Source organism: Myotis yumanensis, unplaced genomic scaffold (assembly GCF_028538775.1).
Source record: "Myotis yumanensis isolate MYYU_CA2020_CCGP unplaced genomic scaffold, mMyoYum1.0.hap1 SCAF_1, whole genome shotgun sequence".
Lineage (NCBI taxonomy): Eukaryota > Metazoa > Chordata > Mammalia > Chiroptera > Vespertilionidae > Myotis > Myotis yumanensis.
In genome coordinates this window covers 112364400-112386554 of record NW_027223752.1, presented here as the reverse complement: position 1 = coordinate 112386554, position 22155 = coordinate 112364400, and the positions used below count along the sequence as shown (strand labels likewise).

Sequence of the window (22155 nt, the reverse complement as noted above, 5' to 3'; positions counted from 1 at the left end):
GTTTTACCCAACTATAGTATATCACAACCTGGGTATTGGCATTGATACAATTACCAATTTTATTCAGATTTCTGATGTCTATGTGTATATATTCAGTTCTATACAATTTTATGACCTGTGTAGGTTCCTGTATCGAACACCACCAACCAAGATACTGAACAGATCCAATACCACAAGAATACCACCTGGTACCATTTGGTACCCTTCTGTAGCTGCATCCCTCTCCCTTTTGTGCCTTTGCCCAGTTAACCTGGCAACCACTAATCTGTTCTCCATTTCTAAAATTTTGTCATTTAAAAATGTTTTATAAATTAAATCATATCGTATATAACCTTTGGAGCTTGCTTTTTATTTATGTTTTTATTGTTGAGAGTAATACAGATGTTCCCCAATTCCTCCCCCACCTTCCTTAACTTCCTTCCTCTCATTCCTGCCCTACCCTGGACCTTCACCATACTATTGTCTGTATCCATTGGCTCTGCATATACGTATATAACTACTTTGGTTAATCTCTTCCCATCTCCTCCATCCTCCCACTGAGATATGTATCTATGCCTCTGGACCTGTTTTGTTTGTCAGTTTATTATGTTCATTAGATTCCATATATGAGTGAGATCATATATTTGTCTTTATCTGATTGGCTTATTTCACGCAGCATAATATTCTCCAGGTCCATCCATGCTGTCCCAAAGGGTGAGAAATTCTTCTTTTTTACAAGTGCATTGTGAAAATGTACCACAGTGTTTTTTTATCCACTCTTCTATTCATGGGCACTTGGGCTGGTTCCAGATCTTATCTATTGTAAATAACACTGCTATAAACATAGGGGTTGCATATGTATTCTTTATGTTTGGTGTTTCAGGATTCTTAGGATATATTCCCAAAAGTGGAATCACTGGTCATATGACAATTCCATTTTTAATTTTTTGAGGAAACTCCATACTGTTTTCCACAGTGGCTGCATTTCCACCAGCAATATACTAGGGTTCCTTTTTCTCCACATCCTTGACAGCACAAGTTGATTTATTGATGGTAGTCATTCTTGCAGGTGTGAGGTGATACCTCATGTTGTTTTAATTTGCATCTCTCTGGTGACTAGTGATGTTGCGCATTTTTCATGTTTATTGGCATCTGTATGTCCTCTTTGGAGAAGTGTCTATTGAGGTCACTCGTCTTTTAATTGGATTGTCTGTTTTCCTGGTGTTGAGTTGTATGAGTTTTTCATATATTTTGGAAATTAACCCTATATCAAATATATCCTTGGTGAATATGTTTTCCCATATAGTGGGTTCCCTTTGCATTTTGAGGATGGTTTCTTTTACTGTGCAGTAGCTTTTTATTTTTATGTAATCCCATTTGTTTATTTTTTTTCCTTAGTTTATCTTGCCCTAGGACAGTGGTCAGCAAACTGCAGCTCACCAGCCACATGCGGCTCTTTGGCCCCTTGAGTGGGGCTCTTCCACAAAATACCCACTTCTGCACATAGGCCACGAAGTTTCAATCGCACTGTATGTGCACGCCCACACGTGGTATTTTATGGAAGAGCCACACTCAAGGGGCCAAAGAGCCGCATGTGGCTCTCGAGCAGCAGTTTGCCGACCACTGCCCTAGGAGATGTATGGGAGATTTTGTTACATGAGATGTCTGAGATTTTACTGTCTATGTTTTCTTGTAGGATTTTTATGGTTTTTGTGTCTTACGTTTAAGTCTTTTATCTATTTTGACTTTTTTCTTGTGTATGGTGTAAATTGGTGCTCTAATTTCATTTTATTGCATGTACCAATCCAATTTTCCCAGCACCATTTATTGAAGAGATTGTCTTGACTCCATTATTTGCTCTGGCCTCCTTTGTCAAATATTAATTGAGCGTAATGGCTTGGATCGATTTCAGTGGTCTCTATTATAATCTATTGATCTATATGCCTGTTCCTGGGCCAGTATCAGGCTGTTTTTTTTAACAATAGCTTTGGAGTATAGTTTGGTATCTGGAATTGTGGTTCCTCCAACTTTCTTCTCCTTTTTCAAGATTGCTGTGGCTATTCAGAGTCTTTTTTGGTTCCATATAATTTTTTGGAATATTTGTTCTGTATCTGTGAAATATGCTGATGGTATTTGAATAGGAGTTGTGTTGAATCTATAGATTGCTTTGGGTAGTATGGACATTTTAATGATGTTAATTCTTACAATCCATGAACACAGAATATGCTTCCATTTGTTTGTATCTTCCTCTATTTCTTTTTTCAATGTCCTATAGTTTTCTTTCTTTTTTTTTAAATCTTTACTGCTGAAAGTATTATGTATGTCCCCTCCCACCCCACCTCCTTCTCCTGCCCAAGACCTTCGCCACCCTATTGTCTGTTTCCAAAGGTTATGCATATATGCATACAAATTCTTTGGTTGATCACCTCCCTCCCCCGCCTTCCCTCCGAGATTCCGCACTCTGTCCATGCTTCTGTGTTTCTGGATCCACTTCATCCATCAGTTTATTTTGTTATTTAGATTCCACATATGAGTGAGATCATGTGCTACTTGTCTTTCTCTGGCTTGCTTATTTCACTTTGCATAATACACTCCAGGTCCCTCCATGCTGTCTCAAAGGGTAAGAGATTCTTTTTTTTTTACTGTTGTGTAGTATTCCATGGTATGAATGTACCACAGCTTTTGTGTAAACACGTTTATTGATGGGCACTTGGGATATTTCCAGATCTTAGTTATTGTAAATTGTGCTGCTATGAACGTAGAGGTGCATACATTCTTTCTGACTGGTGCTTCAGGTTTCTTAGGATATATTCCTAGAAGTGGGATCACTGGGCCAAATGGCAGTTCCATATTTAATTTTTTGAGGAAACTCCATACTGTTTTCCATAATGGCTGCACCAGTTTGCATTCCCACCAGCAGTGTACTAGGGTTCCCTTTTTCCACATCCTCTCCAGCACTTGTCATTTGCTGATTTGTTGATGACAGCCATTCTGACAGGTGTGAGGTGATACCTCATTGTTGTTTTAATTTGCATCTCTCTGATGATCAGTGACTTTGAGCATTTTTCCATATGTTTCTTGGCCATCTGTATGTCCACTTTGGAGAAGTGTCTATTTAGGTTCTTTGCCCATATTTTAAATCAGATTGTTTCTCTTCCTTTTGTTAAGTTGAATGATGAGTTCCTTATATATTTTGGATATTAGCCGTTTATCAGATGTATCATTGTCAAATATGTTCTCCCATAAGGTGGGCTCCCTTTTTGTTTTGTTCATGGTTTCTTTTGCTGTGCATTAGCTTTTTATTTTGATGTAATCTCATTTGTTAATTTTCTCCTTAGTTTCCTTTGCTCTAGGACAGTGGTTCTCAATCTTCCTAATGCCACGACCCTTTAATACAGTTCCTCATGTTGTGGTGACCCCCAACCATAAAATTACTTTCGTTGCTACTTCATAACTAATTTTGCTACTGTTATGAATCGTAATTTAATATCTCATATGCTGGATGTATTTTCATTGTTACAAATTGAACATAATTAAAGCATTGTGATTAATCACAAAAACAATATGTAATTATATATGTGTTTTCTAATTGTCTTAGGCGACCCCTGTGAAAGGGTCGTTTGACCCCCAAAAGGGTCGCGACCCACAGGTTGAGAACTGCTGCTCTAGGAGATGTATCCGTAAACATATTGCTACAAAAGATTTCTGACATTTTGCTGCCTTTGGTTTCTTCTAGGATTTTTATGGTTTCCTGACTTAAATTGAAGTCTTTCATTCATTTTGAGTTTTATTCTTGTGTATGATGTATTTATTCTTGGTGGTCTAGTTTCATTTTTGTGTGTGTATCTGTCCAATTTTCCCAACACCATTTATTGAAGAGACTGTTTTTACTCCATTGTATGCTCCTGCCTTCTTTGTCAAATATTAATTGAGTGTAATCGCTTGGGTTGATTTCTAGGGTCTCTTTCGTGTTCCATTGATCTATATGCCTGTTCTTGGGCCAATACTCAAGGCTGTTTTGATTACAGTGGCTTTGTAGTATAACTTGAATCTGGTATTATGAGTCCTCCAACTTTGTTCTTCTTTCTCAAGGTTGCTGCAGCTATTCTGGGTCTTCTTTGGTTCCATATAAATTTTTGGAGTGTTTGGTGTAGGTCTGTGAAATATGATGCTGGTATTTTAATAGGGATTGCATTGAATCTGTAGATTGCTTTGGGTAATAAGGACATTTTAATGATGTTAATTCTACCGATCCACAAACACGGTATATTCTTCCACTTGTTTATATCTTTCTCTCTCTCTCTCTTTCTCTCTCTCTCTCTCTCTCCTCTCTCTCTATCTTTTTAATGTTCTGTAGTTTTCTGAGTACAAGTATTTTATAACTCCTTAGTTTAAGTTTATTCCTAAGTATCTTATTTTTTGTTGCAATGGTAAATGGGATTGTTTGTTTAGTTTCTTCTTCTGAGAATTCATTATTGGTGTATAAAAAAAGCCATTGATTTTTGAGTGTTGATTTTGTATCCTGCTACATTGTCAAATTCATTTATTAAATCTAGTAGTTTTCTGGTGGAGTCTTTAGGGTTTTATGTATACAATATCATGTCATCTGTGAATAATGACTGTCTTACTTCCACCATTCCAATTTGGATGCCTTTTATTTCTTTTTCTTATCCAATCACTATGGCTAGGATTTCCAGTACTATGTTGAATAAGAGTGGTGAAAGTGGACGTCCCTGTCTTGTTCTTGTTCTTACAGAAAATGGTTTTAGTTTTTGCCCATTGAGTATGATGTTAGTTGTAGGTTTGTCAAATGTAGCCTTTATTATTTTGAAATGTGCTCCCTCTAGTTCCACTTTGCTGAGAGTTTTTATAAAAAATATGTGTTGGATTTTGTCAAATGATCAGTTTTCATCTATTAGTATGATCATGTGATATTTGTCTTTCAGTTTGTTTATGTGATGTATCATGTTAATTGATTTGTGAGCATTATACCAGCCTTGAATCCCTGGAATAAATCCCATGTGGTTATGGTGTATGATCTTTTTAATACATTACTAGATCCGATCTGCTAATATTTTGTTGAGGATTTTAGCATGTATGTTTATCAGGGATATTGGCCTGTAATTCTCTTTGCTTGTAGTGTCTTTATCTGGTTTTGGAATTAGGGTAATACTGGCCTCATAAAAAGAGCTTGGAAGTATTCCTTCCTTTTGGATTTTTTGGAATAGTTTGAGGATGGTAGGTGTTAGTTCTTCTTTGAGTATTTAGTAAATCTCCCCTATGAAGCCATCCAGACCCGGGCTTTTGTTTGCTGGGAGTTTTTTGGTTACTGCTTCTATTTCATAAGTTTTTATTGACCTATTAAGATTTTCTGATTCTTTGTGATTCCATTTTGGAAGATTGTATTTTTCTACAAATTTGTCCATTTTATCCACATTGTCCAGCTTCTTGTTGGCATATAGTTGTTCCTAGTATAATCTTATAATCCTTTGTATTTCTGTGGAGTCAGTGGTTACTTCTTCACTTTTTTTTTTCTGATTTCATTTATTTGAGTCTTCTGTTTTTGTTTCTTGATGAGTCTGGCTAAAGTTTCATCAATCTTCTTTGATTTTTAAAAGAATCAGCTCTTGGTTTCATTGATTTAATGTTATTTTTTTAGTCTCCATGTAATTTATTAATGCTCCAATCTTTATTATTTTCCTTCCTTCTACTACCAGCTTTTCTTGTTCTCTTTCTGATTCTTTAAGTTGTAGGGTTAAATAGTTTATTGTTAATATTTCTTTTTCTTTTTCTTTTTTTGAGGCAGGCCTGTGATGTTACCTCAGAACTTCCCTATCAGGGCTGCTTTTGCTGTGTCCCAAAGATTTGGGGTTCTTGTGTGTTCATTTTCATTTGTTTCCAGGAAGTTTCTTTCTTTTTATTTATTTCTTAATCCCATTGATAACTTATTGTTTTTTTTTCCAGTTTTTTTTATTGATTAAGTTATTACATATGTGTCCTTATCCACACATTACCCCCCATCACCCTCACTAATGCCCTCACCCCCCTGTTGTCTGTGTCCATTAGTTAAGACTATATGCTACCATATAAGTCCTTTGGTTGATCTCTCCCCCTTACCCACACACTCCTCTACCTTCCCTCTGAGGTTTGACGGTCTGATTGATGCTTCTCTGTCTCTGGATCTGTTTTTGTTCATCAGTTTATATTGTTCATTATATTCCACAAATGAGTGAGATCATGTGATATTTATATTTCTCTGACTGGCTTATTTCACTTAGCATAATGCTCTCCAGTTCCATCCATGCTGCTGCAAATGGTAAGAACTCCTTCTTTTTTATCGCCCCGTAGTATTCCATTGTGTAGATGTACCACTGTTTTTTAATCTACTCATCTACTGATGGGCCCTTAGACTATTTCCAAATATTAGCTATGGTGAATTGTGCTGCTATGAACATAGGGGTGCATATATCCTTTCTGATTGGTGTTTCTAGTTCTTGGGATATATTCCTAGAAGTGGGATCACGGGTAAAATGGGAGTTCCATTTTTAGTTTTTTAAGGAAACTCCATACTGTTGTCCACAGTGGCTGCACCAGTCTGCATTCCCACCAGCAGTGCACAAGGGTTCCTTTTTCTCCACATCCTCGCCAGCACTTGTCGTTTGTTGATTTGTTGATGATAGCCATTCTGACAGGTGTGAGATGGTACCGCATTGTTGTTTTGATTTGCATCTCTTGCATGATTAGTGACTTTGAACATGTTTTCATATGTGTTTTGGCCTTTATTCTGTCTTCTTTCAAAAAGTATCTATTTAGTTCCGTTGACCATTTTTTAATTGGGTTGTTTATCTTCCTTTTGTTAAGTTGTATGAGTTCCCTGTATATGTTGGAGATTAAACCCTTATCGGAGATAACATTGGCAAATATGTTCTCCCATGCAGTGGGCTTTCTTTTTTTTATTAATTGTTTTTTTGCTTAAAATATTACAAAGAGTATTATATATGTCTCCTTTTTTTTCCTCCCCTTGACCTTCCCCTAGCCTCCCATACCCCCCAGTATCTTGTGTCCATTGGTTATGCTTTTATGCATGCATACAAGTCCTTTGGTTTATCTCTTACCCACCCCTCAAACCCTCCCCGGCCTTCGCGCTGTAGTTTGACAGTCTGTTCAGTGTTGCTCTGCCTCTGTATCTATTTTTGTTCATCAGTGTATAATGGTCTTAATTATCCATAAATGAATGAAATTATGTGGTATTTTTCTTTCATTGACTGGCTTATTTCACTTAGCATAATGCTCTCTGGTTCCATCCATGCTGTTGCAAATGGTAAGAATTCCTTCTCTTTTACAGCAGCATAGTATTCCATCATATAGATGTACCACAGTTTTCTAATCCATTCATCTGCTGATGGGCACTTAGGCTGTTTTCAGATCTTAGCTATGGTAAATTGTGCTGCTATGAACGTAGGGGTGCATATATCCTTTCTGATTGGTGTTTCTGTTTTCTTGAGATATATTCCTTGAAGTGGGATCTGTAGCTGGACATTTGTAAACAAGGATCTGAAGTCCTGCCAAGAAGAAGTGAATGTTCTATCAGGAGCACAGCGTGACTTGCAAGCGAGTCACACTGGGTCAGGATTGCACACAATCTTGAGTTCCAGGAACATTTACCTCCCGGAGAAAGGCTAAAATTAAATAGTCATGGGTGTAGAGCAGAAAGGGAGGGCACAGCTGCAAGTTGTCTTCAATACGCTATTGTAATAATATAGAACAAAACAAAATTTAGTTGATTAACTGCTGACACCCTAACCTTGTAGCGAACCCCAATAAAAGCGATGGTGAGAGTGCAGTTTGCTACATGCCTGAGCAAACTGTAGCCCTCTGTCCGGCATCAATCATCCTGTATGCTCGTCTTACCTCTGGGTCTTTGGTTCGTTAAACATCCCTCAACAGGGATCACTGGGTCAAATGGGAGTTCCATTTTTAACTTTTTGAGGAAACTCCATACTGTCTTCCACAGTGGCTGCACCAGTCTGCATTCCCACCAGCAGTGCAAGAGTGTTCCTTTTTCTCCACATCCTCTTCAGCACTTGTCGTTTGTTGATTTGTTGATAGCCATTCTGACAGGTGTGAGATGGTACCTCATTGTTGTTTTGATTTGCATCTCTCGAATGATTAGTGACTTTGAGCATGTTTTCATATGTCTCTTGGCTTTCTGAATGTCCTCTTTTGAAAAGTGTCTATTTAGGTCCTTTGCCCATTTTTTGATTGGGTTGTTTATCTTCCTTTTGTTAAGTTGTATGAGTTCCGTATAAATGTTGGAGATTAAACCCGTATCGGTGTAACATTGGCAAATATGTTCCCCCATGCAGTGGGCTTTCTTGTTGTTTAGTTGATGGTTTCTTTTGCTGTGCAGAAGCTTTTTATATTGATGTAGTCCCATTTGTTTATTTTCTCTTTAGTTTCCATTGCCCTAGGACAGGGATGGCGAACTTTTAGAGCTCGGTGTGTCAGCATTTTGAAAAACCCTAACTTAACTCTGGTGCTGTGTCACATATGGAAGTTTTTGATATTTGCAACCATAGTAAAACAAATATTTATATTTTTGATATTTATTTTATATATTTAAATGCCATTTAACAAATAAAAATCAACCAAAAAATGAGTTCGTGTGTCACCTCTGACACGCGTGTCATAGGTTCGCCATCACTGCCCTAGGAGCTCTATAGGTGAAGAAATTGCTTTGGCATATGTCTGAGATTTTGTTGCCTTTGGATTCCTCTAGTATTTTCATGGTTTCCCGTCTTAAATTTAAGTCCTTTATCCATTTTGAGTTTATTTTTATGTATGGTGCAAGTTGGTGGTCTAGTTTCATTTTTTTGCATGTGTCTGTCCAATTTTGCTAACATCATTTATTTAAGAGACTTTCTTGACTCCATTGCATGTTCTTGCCTCCTTTGTCAAATATTAATTGAGCATATTGATTCGGGTCGATTTCTGGGCTCTCTATTCTATTCCATTGATCTATATGTCTGTTCTTGTGCCAGTACCAGGCTGTTTTGAGAATAGTTGCTTTGTAATACAGCTTGATATCTGATATTGAGATCCCATCTACTTTGTTCTTCTTTCTCAGGATCGCTGCAGCTCTTCAGGGTCTTTTTTTATTCCAGATGAATTTTTGGAGAGTTCGTTCTTTGTCTGTGAAATATGCAGTTGGTATTTTAATGGGAAGTGCGTTGAATGTATAGATTGCTTTGGGTAGTATGGACATTTTAATGATGTTGATTCTACCAATCCGTGAATATGGTATGTTCTTCCATCTGTTTATGTCTTCCTCTATTTCTTTTTTCAACATCCCGTAGTTTTCTGAGTAGAGGTCTTTTACCTCTTTAGGTAAGTTTATTCCTAGGTATCTTAATTTTTTTGGTGTGATGGTAAATGGGATTGCTTTTTTAGTCTCTCTTTCTGTAAGTTCACTATTGGTGTATAGAAATGCCATAGATTTCTTGGTGTTAATTTTGTATTCTGCTACATTCCCGAATTCATTTATTAAGGCTAATAGTTTTTTGATGGAGTCTTTAGAGTTTTTTGTGTACAATATCATGTCATCTGTGAATAAGGACAGTTTTACTTCTTCTTTTCCAATTTGGATGCCTTTTATTTCTTCTTCTTTTCTAATTGCAATGGCTAATACTTTCAGTACTATGTCGAACAGGAGTGGTGAGAGTGGGCATCCCTGTCTTGTTCCTGTTCTTAGGGGAAATAGTTCTAGTTTTTGCCCATTGAGTATGATGTTGGCTGTGGGTTTATCATATATGGCTTTTATTATGTTGAGGTATGATCCTTCTATTCCCACCTTGCTGAGAGTTTTTATCAAAAATGGTTGTTGGATTTTGTCAAATTCTTTTTCTGCATCAATTGATATGACTATGTGGTTTTTTCTTTCCATTTGTTTATATGATGTATCACGTTTATTGATTTGCCGATATTGTACCATCCTTGCATTCCTGGGATAAATCCTACTTGGTCATGGTGTCTGATCTTTCTGATGCATTGCTGGATCTGATTTGCTAGAATTTTGTTGAGGATTTCGGCATCTATGTTCATGAGGAATATTGGCCTATAATTCTCTTTCATTGTGTTGTCTTTACCTGGTTTGGGTATTAGGGTGATGCTGGCTTCATAAAATGAGCTTGGAAGTGTTCCTTCCTCTTGAATTTTTTGGAATAGTCTGAGGAGGATAGGTTTTAGTTCTTCCTGGAATGTTTGGTAATACTCCCCTGTGAAGCCGTCTGGCCCTGGGCTTTTGTTTGCTGGAAGCTTTTTGATGACTGTTTCAATTTCTTCCATAGTTATTGGCCTATTGAAATATTTAAATTCTTCCTGATTGAGTTTTGGAAGGTTGTATTTTTCTAGGAATATGTCCATTTCCTCCAGGTTGTCTAGTTTGTTGGAGTAGAGTTGTTCATAGTATGTTTTAACAATCATTTGTATTTCTGTGGGGTCTGTTTTTATTTCACCTCTATCATTTCTGATTTTGTTTATTTGGGTCCTCTCTCTTTGCTTCTTGGTGAGCCTGGCTAGGGGTTCATCAATCTTGTTTATCCTTTCAAAGAACCAGCTCTTGGTTTCATTTTTTTATGTATTTTTTTTTTGGTGTCTATGTCATTTATTTCTGCTCTAATCTTTATTATCTCCTCCCTTCTCACTCTGGGCTTTTCTTGTTGCTTTCTTTCTAATTCTTTGAGATGTAGAGTTCGATAATTTACTACCATTTTTTCTTGTTTTTTGAGGTAGGCCTGTAGAGCTATAAACTTCCCTCTCAGGACTGCTTTCATTGTGTCCCATAGGTTTTGGATTGTTGTGTTTTCATTGTCATTAGTTTCCAGGATGTTTTTAATTTCTTCTTTGATCTCATTGGTAACCCGATCAATATTTAATAACATGCTATTCAGCTTCCAAGTGTTTGAGTGTTTTGGGTAGTTTTTATTTTAGTTTATTTCTAATATTATGCCATTGTGGTCTGAGAAGATGCTTGGTATGATTTCAATCTTCTTGAATTTGAGGAGACTTTGCTTGTGACCCATATGTGGTCTGTTTTTGAAAATGTCCCATATGCACTTGGGAAGAAAGTATATTCCGTGGCTTTGGGGTGAAATGTTCTGTAGATGTCAATTAAGTCCATCTGATCCAGTGAATTATTTAGGATTGCCGTTTCTTTGCTGATTTTTTGTCTAGAGGATTTATCTAATGTTGTCAGTGGTGTATTAAAGTCCCCTACTATGATTGTATTGTTGTCGATCTCTCCCTTGATATCTTCCAGGAGTTTTTTTTATGTATTTGTGTGCTCCTACATTGGGTGCATATATGTTTATCAGGGTTATATCCTCTTGTTGTATCGATTTCTTTAGTATTATGAAGTGGCCTTCCTTATCTCTTGTTATGGCCTTCACTTTGAGGTCTATTTCGTCAGATAGAAGTATTGCTACCTCAGTTTTTTTTTTCATTTCCATTGCCTGAAAGATATTTTTCCAAGCCTTCACTTTCAGTCTGTGTGATTCCCTTGTTCTGAGGTGAGTCTCTTGTAGACAGCATCTATATGGGTCATGTCTTTTTATTCATTCAGCCACTTGATGTCTTTTGATTGGAGCATTTAGCCCATTTACATTTCTTGTTATTATTGAAAGGTACTTGTTTGTAGCCATTTCTATTTTTTGTGGCTGTTTTCTTTCTTAGCTTTTTATTTCTTCTTTTTACACCAGTGCCTTTAGCATTTCTTGCATTGCTGTCTTCGTGGTGATAAACTCCCTTAGCCTTTTTTGTCTTTGAAGCTTCTTATTCCCCCTTCAGTTTTGAATGATAGCCTTGCTGGATAGAGCATTCTTGGATTGAGTCCCTTGCTTTGCATAACTTTGTAAATTCCATCCATTCTTTTCTGGCCTGATGTGTTTCTGTTGAGAAATCATTAGATAATCTAATGGGAGATCCCTTGTATGTAACTTTCCATCTCTCTTTTGCAACTTTTAGATTCTCTCTTTGTCCTGAACATTTGCCATGGTAATTATGATGTGTCTTTGTGTGGGTTTTTTGGGGTTCATCTTAATTGGGGCTCTCTGAGCTTGTGTGACTTTTTTCTTCCCCACCTCAGGGAAGTTTTCTGACATTATTTCTTCAAATAGGATTTCTAACTCTTGTTCCTCTTCCTGTTGTTCTGGCATTACTATTATTCGTATGTTGTTTCTTTTCATGTTGTCCCAAAGCTCCCTTAGGCTCTCCTCCTGTCTTTTAATTTTTTTCTCCAATTGCAGTTCACTTTGGGTGTGTTTTGCTTCCCTGTCTTCTAATTCACTAATTCGGTTCTCCGCTTCTCCTAGTCTACTTTTGAAACTTTCCATGGTGTTTTTTATTGCAGCTATATCACTCTTCATTTCTTCTTGATTCTTACATAGGTTATTGATTTTTTTCATCCATTTCTTCTTGATTCTTACATAAGTTGTTGATTTTTTTCATCCATTTCTTCTTGATTCTTGCATAAGTTGTTGATTTTTTTCTTCCATCCGGTTTATTCACTCTAGGACCCTTATTCTGAATTCTTTTTCTGACATGTTGCATGCCTCCGTTTTACTTAGCTGCTTTTCTGGCGATTCCTCCTTTTCTTTCCTTTGGGGGTTCTTTCTCTACCCATGTTTGATCTCACCAACAGATCTAGATGTTGAGTCATTCAGGGGCTGCTCCTTGGGTGGCAGTGACTTCTCGGGCTGCGGTTGCTCCTCGGGCAGTTGTGGTAGCAGCCGCTCCTCAGTTGGCAGTAGCTCCTCTGGTGGGTGCTCTTCACAGCCGTGGTGGCTCCTCTGGCTGATGCGGGGAGGCTTCCACACAGCTGCTGTTCCTCAGACAGAGGGTGTGCTGATCACGAGGCTGCTGTTCCTTGGATGGGGACGAGCTACACACGCAGTTGCTACTCCTTGAACTGAGGCGGACTGCTCACATGGCTGCTGTTTTTTGGATGGGGGCTGGCTGCATGCTGCTGTTGTTCATCTGATGTGGTGGGTTGCTTGTGGGGCTACTGCTCCTTGGACATGCACAGGTTGATTGCAAGGCTGCTGATCCTCGGACAGGGGTGGGCTGCTCTCGCGGCTGCTGCTCTTCGGACGGGTCAGGGTGCTCGCGTGGTTGCTGCTCTTCGGACGGGGGAGCAGACCGCTCACACAACTGCTGCTCCTTGGACAGGGGCAGGCCACATGAGGGTGCTGCTCTTAGGCCTGGGGCAGGCTGCTTGCAGGACTGATGCTCCTTAGACAGGAGTGTCTGCTGCTCACATGGTTGCAGTGCCCTGGACTAAAGCGTTGGGCTGGTCAGAGGGGAGCGTGCTTCAGAACTCACAGGAACCTGTGCCCGGGGTGGCTAGAGACTGGGTGACCGTGGGGCCACAGCCGAGGTAGCAGGTCCCTGGCAGGAGTGGCTGTAGAGTCCCAGGTGTTACCTGAGGGCACCCTGAGTGGATTTGAGGCTGGGCTCTCAGTTACATCAGCTCTCCCCTTCAAAAAGGCGAGGCCTCTGAAGAAGAGCTGGCCTCCTGGTCCTGTTTGCAATGGTAGCAGAGGCTGCCTAGTTAGGCTAGCCCAATTAGCCTGCCCCTGAAGGTCCTGCGGGGTTTAACTGTGCCTCATTCACTCACACAACCACACACTCCTCTTTTGCTCCCTCGCTGCGGCCTTCTTCCTGCCTCTGTAGCTGTGTCTAGGGTGTAGTTGACCTGTTCATTAATGAAGTTTCCTCTCCAGGTGTCTGGTTATGTGGCTTGTCCTCTAGCACTTTAGCCAGACAGGATAAAATTGACCTTAACAAGACATGACCCAAAGGGAACAAAGCATGATGTACTCACGACACCGATAACCCCAATATAAGTGACCACCTGAGAAAAGAGAATTAGGAGAGAGAAAAGAGAGCACAAATGATATCTAAGAGAGAAAAAAAAAGACAGGAGAGAAAAGAAAAAGGAGAATGTATATATATGTGTGTGTATATATATATATATAGAGAGAGAGAGAGAGAGAGAGAGAGAGAACACCACAGAACCAATAGATAAACCAAACAAATACAAACACCAAACACCCAGTAAAGAGGGTGGTGGCAGAATCTGTAGAGGCTGAGCTGATATACAGGAAATAAGGTTAAGAATTGGATAAATATGGGGAGGACCTCAATTCAGTATAGAGCAGCCGTGGGCAAACTACGGCCCGTGGGCCGGATCCGGCCCGTTTGAAATGAATAAAACTAAAAAAAAAAAAAGACCGTACCCTTTTATGTAATGATGTTTACTTTGAATTTATATTAGTTCACACAAACACTCCATCCATGCTTTTGTTCCGGCCCTCCGGTCCAGTTTAAGAACCCATTGTGGCCCTCGAGTCAAAAAGTTTGCCCACCCCTGGTATAGAGGAAGTAGAAAAGGGATGAGTGGATAAGAAGAGACAGAAGGGGAACAAAATAATATATTTACAAAAAATTGATTTAAAAAATGGTATAAAAATAGAAAATAGAAAGTAAAAATAAAATAAAATTTAATGATGAAAAAATAATGTGAAAAGAAGTAGAAAATAAAGCAACAAACAAGAAAAGGAAAACAAAAAGGCAAAAAAAAAAGGAAAACAAAGAAAAAAGCCAAAAAAAGCTAACAAAATAATAAAAAATAAAAATGAAAAATTGAAATGTCATTCCTTTGGCTGGCTTAAGATCCCAGTTTTCTGGAATGTCAGTGATTTTTTTTTCTGTTGCTGGGACTGAAGGCCTCTCTATAGGCCAGACCCTGTTAACTTCCAGGGACTAGTCAGATTTTTTTAATCCTTCGTACCATTCAGAGTGGAATCTGGGTGTGGCTATATTCCTTGCCTAGAGACTGGAGGGAAGGGTTATATTTTCAGGAGAAAATGGCTGCCCAGGTCCTGGGCTCAGGCATGACTCAGCACTCAACTTGCTGCCACCTCTCCTGGACCCCCTTCTCTCCCCAGCCTCTCCCCAGATTCCACTCGTCCGCACCTTCTCCCGCTCCTCAGCACAGGTAAGTGTCTGTATCCGAATTGTCCTATGAACAGGGTTCAGTGAAAAAAAAAAAAAAACCCCAAAAAACAAACAAAAAACGCAGGCTGCAGAAACGGGGAAGACTGAGTCTCTCTGAGATCCTTTTTTACCAGCACTGCATGGTCTGGTCAGCGCTTCAGGCTGCCCCCTCTGGGCTCAGTCTTCCGTAATTACAGAACCCAGATCTCCAATCCCCCGGAGTCAACAGTCCTGCGGATCTCCTTTCCCCAGTCAGAGGCTGTGCCTGTCCCAATGGACACGGCTGGGTGCCACGCAGTTTAGCTCTGACCCTCTGAACTCAGAGATCTGGCAAACTTTCCTGCCCAGATCCCTGGTTTTTACCTTTCCAGAGGAACTCTGCCCTTCCTGGCTGCAAACTGTCTCACCAGCTGAGTCTCCTTCGCCAATTCGGGGGGGGGGGGGGGGGGGATGTTATTCGTTTCAGCTGCTCATTCTCTTTGCTCTGGGACAAGACTTGGGATGTGTCTGCCTATTCTGCTGACATCTTGTCTCCTCCAGTGGGCTTTCTTGTTATTTTGTTGATGGTTTCTTTTGCTGTGCAAAAGCTTTTAATTTTGATGTAGTCCCATTTGTTTATTTTCTCTTTAGTTTCCATTGCCCTAGGAGCAGTATCAGTGAACAGATTGCTTCAGCATATGTCTGAGGTTTTGGTGCCTTTGGATTCCTCTAGTATTTTTATGGTTTCGTGTCTTATGATCAAGTCCTTTATCCATTTTGAGTTTATTTTTGTGTATGGTGTAAGTTGGTGGTCTAATTTCATTCCTTTTGCATGTATCTGTCCAATTTTCCCAACACCATTTATTGAAGAGGCTGTCTTGACTCCATTGTATGTTCTTGCCTCCTTTGTCAAACATTAATTGAACATAGTGGATTGGGTCGATTTCTGAGTTCTCTATTCTCTTTCATTGATCTATTAGAGGCCTGGTACACAAAAATTTGTGCACTCAGGGGGTCCCTCAGCCCGGCTTCTGCCCTCTCGCAGTCTGGGGCCCCTCGGGGGATGACCACCTGCTGGCTTAGGCCCACTCCCCAGGGGATTGGGCCTAAGCTGGCAGTCAGACATCCCTATGGCAGCCCGAGTGCCCTCGGGGGATGTCCACTTGCCAGCGGGGAGCAGGCCTAAGCTGAAGTCAGACATCCTTAGCACTGCTGAGGAGGTGGGAGAGGCTCCCACCACCACCGCTGTACTGGCAGCCGCCAGCCTGGCTTGTGGCTGAGCAGAGCTCCCCCTGTGGGAGCTCACAGACCACCAGGGGGCAGCTCTTGCATTGAGCGTCTGCCCACTGGTGGTCAGTGTGTGTCATAGTGACTAGTCATACCCAGTCATTCTGCTATTAGGATCAATTTGCATATTACCCTTTTATTATATAGAATAGAGGCCTGGTGCATGGGTGGGGGCCGGCTGGTTTGCTCTGAATAGTGTCCCGGATCAGGGTGGGGGTCCCGCTGGGGTGCCTAGCCAGCCTGGGTGAGTGGATGAGGGCCGTTTTCAGACTGGCCACACCCCCTTCAGGGTGGGATCCCCACTGGGGTGCCTAGTCAGCCTGGATGAGGGGTTGATGGCTGTTTGCAGATTGGCCACAGCCCCTTCAGGGTGGCAGTCCCCCCTGGAGTGCCTGGCCAGCCTGGGTGAGGGGCTGATGGCTTTTTGCAAGCTGGCTACAGCCCCTAGCCACCCAAGCTCCCAGTGGAGGCTGGCTGGAAGCCGGTATCTGGGATTTATTTAGCTTCTATAATTGAAACTTTGTATCCTTTAGCGGAGCCCACAGCCAGACAGAGTGGGTGGGAAGCTTGGCTTCCTCCATCGCCGGGGCAACCAAGTCTCCTGCTTGCTCCAGCTACGTGGCTGCCGGCCGCCATCTTGGTTGGGTTAATTTGCATATACTTGCTCTGATTGGCTGGTGGGTGTGGCTTGGACATAGCAAAGGTACAGTCAATTAGCATCTTTGTCTTTTATTAGTGTAGATATGTCTGTTCTTGTGCCAGTACCAGGCAGTTTTGAGAACAGTGGCTTTGTAATACAGCTTGATATCTGGTATTGATATCCCACCTCCTTTGTTCTTTCTCAGGATTGCTGCAGCTCTTCAGGGTCTTTTTTTATTCCAGATGAATTTTTGGAAAGTTTGTTCTAGGCCTGTGAAATATGCCACTAGTATTTTGATGGGGAGTGCATTGAATCTATAGATTGCTTTGGGTAGTATGGACATCTTGATAATGTTGATTCTACCAATCCTTGAACACAGTATGTTCTTCCCTCTGTTTATGACTTCCTCTGTCTCTTATTTCAGTGTCCTGTAGTTTTCTATGTATACGTCTTTTACCTCTTTAGTCAAGTTTATTCCTAGGTATCTTAATTTTTTTGGTGTGATGATAAATGGGATTGATTTTTTAGTCTCACTTTCTGTAAGTTCATTATTGGTGTATAGAAATGCCATAGATTTTTTGGCATTAATTTTGTATCCTGCTACACTGCCGAATTCGTTTATTAAGTCTAATAATTTTTTGATGGAGTCTTTCGGGTTTTCTATGTACAGTATCCTGTCATCTGCGAATAAGGACAATTTTACTTCTTCTTTTCCAGTTTGGATGCCTTTCATTTCTTCTTCTTGTCTGATCGCAATGGCTAGTACTTCCAGTACTATGTTGAACAGGAGTGGTGAGAGTGGGCATCCCTATCTTGTTCCTGTTCTTAGGGGAAATGGTGTTAGTTTTTGCCCATTGAGTATGATGTTGGCTGTGGGTTTGTCATATATGGCTTTTATTATGTTGAGGTATGATCCTTCTATTCCCATGTTGCTGAGCGTTTTTATCAAGAAACGTTGTTGGATTTTGTCAAATGCTTTTTCTGTGTCAATTGATATGACTATGTGATTTTTATCTCTCAATTTGTTTATGTGATGTATCACATTTATTGATTTGCAGATATTGTACCATCCTTGCTTCCCTGGGATAGTTCCTAGTTGATCGTGGTGTATGACCTTTTGATTTACTGCTGGATCCGATTTGCTAGAATTTTGTTGAGAATTTTGAGATCTATGTTCATGAGGGATATTGGCCTGTAATTCTCTTTCATTGTGTTGTCTTTACCTGGTTTGGGTATTAGGGTGATGCTGGCTTCATAGAATGTGCTTGGAAGTGTTCCTTCCTCTTGAATTTTTGGAGTAGTCTGAGGAGGATAGGTTTTATTTCTTCCTCGAATCTTTGGTAAAACTCTCCTGTGAAGCCATCTGACCCTGGGCTTTTGTTTGCTAAAGCTTTTTGATGACTGCTTCAATTTCTGCTATAGTTATCGGCCTATTGAGATTTTTAAAATCTTCCTGATTGAGTTTTTGAACGTTGTATTTTTCTAGGAATATGTCCATTTCCTCCAGGTTGTCTAGTTTGTTGGAGTAGAGTTGTCCATAGTATTTTTTAACAATCCTATGTATTTCTGTGGGGGTCTGTTGATATTTCTCTTCTTTCATTTCTGATTTTGTTTATTTGGGTCCTCTCTCTTTACTTCTTGGTGAGCCTGGCTGGAGGTTCATCAATCTTGTTTATCCTTTCAAAGAAACAGCTCTTAGTTTCATTGATCATTTATATTGTTTTTTTTGTCGCTATGTCATTCATTTCTGCTCTGATCTTTATTATATCCTTTCTTCTGCATACTGTAGGCTTTTCCTGTTGCTCTATTTCTAATTTTTTGAGTTGTAGAGTAAGATGAGTTATTACCTTTTTTTCTTTTTTTTGTTTTTTGAGGTAGGCCTTCAGAGCTATAAACTTTCCTCTCAGGACTGCTTTCATGTGTCCCATAGATTTTGGATTGTTGTGTTTTTATTGTCATTACTTTCCAGGATGTTTTTAATTTTTTCTTTGATCTCTTTGGTAACCCAATCATTGTTTAATAGAATGCTTCTCAACTTACAAGTGTTTGAAATTTTTGGGTTGTTTTTATTGTAGTTTATTTCTTATATTATGCCATTTTGATCTGAGAAAATGCTTGATATGATTCCAATCTTCTTGAATTTGGTAAGACTTTGCTTGTTACCCAGTATGTGCTCTACTTTTGAGATTGTCCCATGTGCACCTGAGAAGAACGTATATTCTATGGCTTTGGGGAGAAGTGTTCTGAAGATGTCAATTAAGTCTATTTGATCTAGTGCAATGATGGCGAACCTTTTGAGCTCGGCGTGTCAAAATTTTGAAAAACCCTAACTTAACTCTGGTGCCATGTCACATATAGAAATATTCATAATTGTTTTTGATATTTGGAAGTTTTGGAGCTCTGTAACCCAGCTGCAGCTTGTTAGGTTAGGCTTAAAAAGCACAGGTGATTCTTTTGTGCAGCTTGGCACAGCTTGGGTAGGGATGTAAATTCAGTGGGGCAGGGACTCAGAATCAGCAAGGCGGAGCAAACAGCAATGGCTATCGTCAGCTGTCTCCACCACTCCGCGTCTCTGCGTCCCGAGTCCCTCTGCATCCCCGAGTCCCACGCCCCCACAGCAACAATGATCCCTGTGAGCAGCTCTGGGAGAAAGCCACCCTCGCTTTCCAAACCGCTGCAAGACAGTCCAGTTTCTCCCCATAGGAGTCTAGAACCCCAGAGTCTCGCTGTAAATTACTTCAGTGCATTTGAGAGCTTATAACCCCTTCCGATTGAAAAAAAACACGCACCCAGGTGTATTCACCTCGAGCGCGCCTTTTTACCTCTGTTCTTGGCTTCTCTGCACCTCCTACCCGGTCTCAATGAGCTTTTTTCTTTCCTTCTAGTTGTAGAACTTCCATTTGGCCAGCTTTCCTGTGGTTCTGGATGATAGCTGCTTTGTCTTTTACTTGTAGTTTTGATGTTGTTGTGGGGGGCAGCATGTACAGGTTTATACCTTTTGCCACCATCTTGGTTCTCCTAAACTTAAAATTTTCAAGTGAGATATTGAAACTAAAACTTATAAGTATTTTCCTCAGATAAAAAAGTATTTCGAGAAGGCCACTACAATGAGTGTAATGGAGTCCATACTTATGTGCCAGAATATAGTAAACTCATTATTTGAACAGTTCAGTGAAAAATTCAACCAATTTAGAAGCCTAGAACAGACCATTAAAATAATTAAATATCCGGATGTAGTTGTTTACAGTACTTTGGAATTAAAGGATTTCCAATGGATGCAAATTGACAATTTAGAGATGCAACTTGCAGATTTTCAGGGTAACATTTGGACTCGTGTTTGTTGACTTAAGGTTGAAACTTGAAAATCTGGAATGAAATTGTTTGAATAATGAAGAGTGCAACTATGAACAAGAAATTTTGAGTGCTTGGAACAGAGTACCTGACACTTTTAGTGACATAAAAAATCTAGCGAGCCCTAGCTGGTTTGGCTCAGTGGATAGAGTGTCGGACTGCGGACTGAAGTGTCCCAGGTTCGATTCCGGTCAAGGGCATGTACATTGGTTGTGGGCACATCCCCAGTAGCGGGTGTGCAGGAGGCAGCTGATCGATACTTCTCTCTCATCGATGTTTCTAACTCTCTATCCCTCTCCCTTCCTCTCTGTAAAAAAATCAATAAAATATATTTTAAAAAAAATTCTAGCAATGGCTTTGCTAACAATTTTTCTTCAACATATTTTTGTGAGACTTTGTTCTCAGCACTAAATAATATTAAAATGAACAAAAGAAACCGGCTAACAGATGAAGTTAGTGGCGCTTGCTTGGCCTTGAAGTGCACCAAGTATGAACCTGCAATCGAAGAATTAGCAGACAAACCTCAGCACCAAAAAAGTCACTAATTTCTAGTTTTCGTACCATTTAATTATCATTGTTTTTATTTTTTTTCCTAAATGTACATTGCTTTTCTGTTTTTGTTCATTTTATAGATATTTTTGGTTGATTTTTCTTTGTTAAATGGTATTTAAATATATAAAATAAATATCAAAAATATAAATCTTTTTTTTTACTATGGTTGCAAATGTCAAAAAAAATTATGAATATTTCTGTATGTGACATGGCACTAGAGTTAAGTTAGGGTTTTTCAAAATTTTGACATGCCGAGCTCAAAAGGTTCGCCATCACTGCCCTAGGAGTTCTGACTCAGGAGTTGGGACCCTGGTTTATGCACTGTAGGACCCTTATTCTGAATTTTTTCTGACATATTGCTTGCCTCTGTTTCACTTAGCTGCTTTTGTGGCAATTCCTCCTTTTGTTTCCTTTTGGGGTTTCTTTGTCTACCCATTTTTGGTCTCACCAACTGATCTAGATGTCGAGTTGTGCAGGGTCTGATCCTTGGGTGGCCGTGGCTCCTTGGGCTGCAGTTGCTCCTCAGGTGGTCATGGTAGTGGATGCTCCTCTGTTTGCTGCGGCTCCTCTGATGGGTGCTATTCGCAGCAGTGGTGTCCCCTCTGGCTGGTAGGGGAGGCTCCTCGCACAGCTGCTGTTCCTTGGATAGGAGTAGGCTGATCATGAGTCTGCTGCTCCTCAGATAGGGGCAGGCTGGGTGTGGCTGCTGCTTCTTGGACAGGGGTGGGCTGTTCACTGGCTTTTGCTCCTCAGATGGGTGCGCACTGCTCACATGGCTGTTGTTCCTTGGATCGGGGCTGGCTGCATGCTGCTGCTGTTCCTTAGATGGGGTGGGCTGCTCATGAGGCTGCCACTCTTTGGACAGGGGCACACTGCTTACAGGGCTACTGCTCCTTGTACAGGTGTGGGCTTCTCGCGTAGCTGGTGCTCCTCAGATGGGAGACAGGCTGCTTGCATGGCTGCTGCTCCTTGGGCAGGAGTGAGCTGCACATGCAGCTGCTGCTCCTTGGATGGAGGCGGGATGCTCACCCAGCTGCTGCTCGTTGGACAGGTGCAGACTGCGTGTTGCTGCTGCTCCTTTGACCAGTGTGTGCTGTGCAGGGCTGCCGATCCTCAGATGTGGGCAGTCTGCTTGTGTGCCTGCTGCTCCTCAGACAGGGGCAAGCTTCATGTGCAGCTGCTGCTCCTTGGATGGGGCGGTCTCCTCGCTTGGCTGCTGCTCCTTGGAAGGGGGAAAGGCTGCTTGCATGGCTGCTGCTGCTCGGATGGGGGCAGGATGCTCATCCAGCTGCTCCTCGTCGGACAGGTGCAGG

At 40.5% G+C, this 22155-nt stretch overlaps 1 protein-coding gene across 2 annotated transcripts in view; it reads left to right on the top strand.

The window, feature by feature from the left end:
• TSPAN3 (tetraspanin 3) overlaps positions 1 to 22155 on the top strand; it is a 99317-nt gene that overhangs the window by 66145 nt on the left and 11017 nt on the right. The window contains exon 7 of one of the 2 annotated variants that reach the window (XM_070429740.1): positions 124 to 283. The exons of the other annotated variant lie outside the window; for it this stretch is intronic. Within the exon in view, the coding sequence (XP_070285841.1) occupies positions 124 to 249 (126 nt within the window). The 3' untranslated portion in view covers positions 250 to 283. Of the gene's footprint in view, positions 1 to 123; positions 284 to 22155 lie in introns of those variants that run through there. 2 annotated transcript variants of the gene reach the window in all.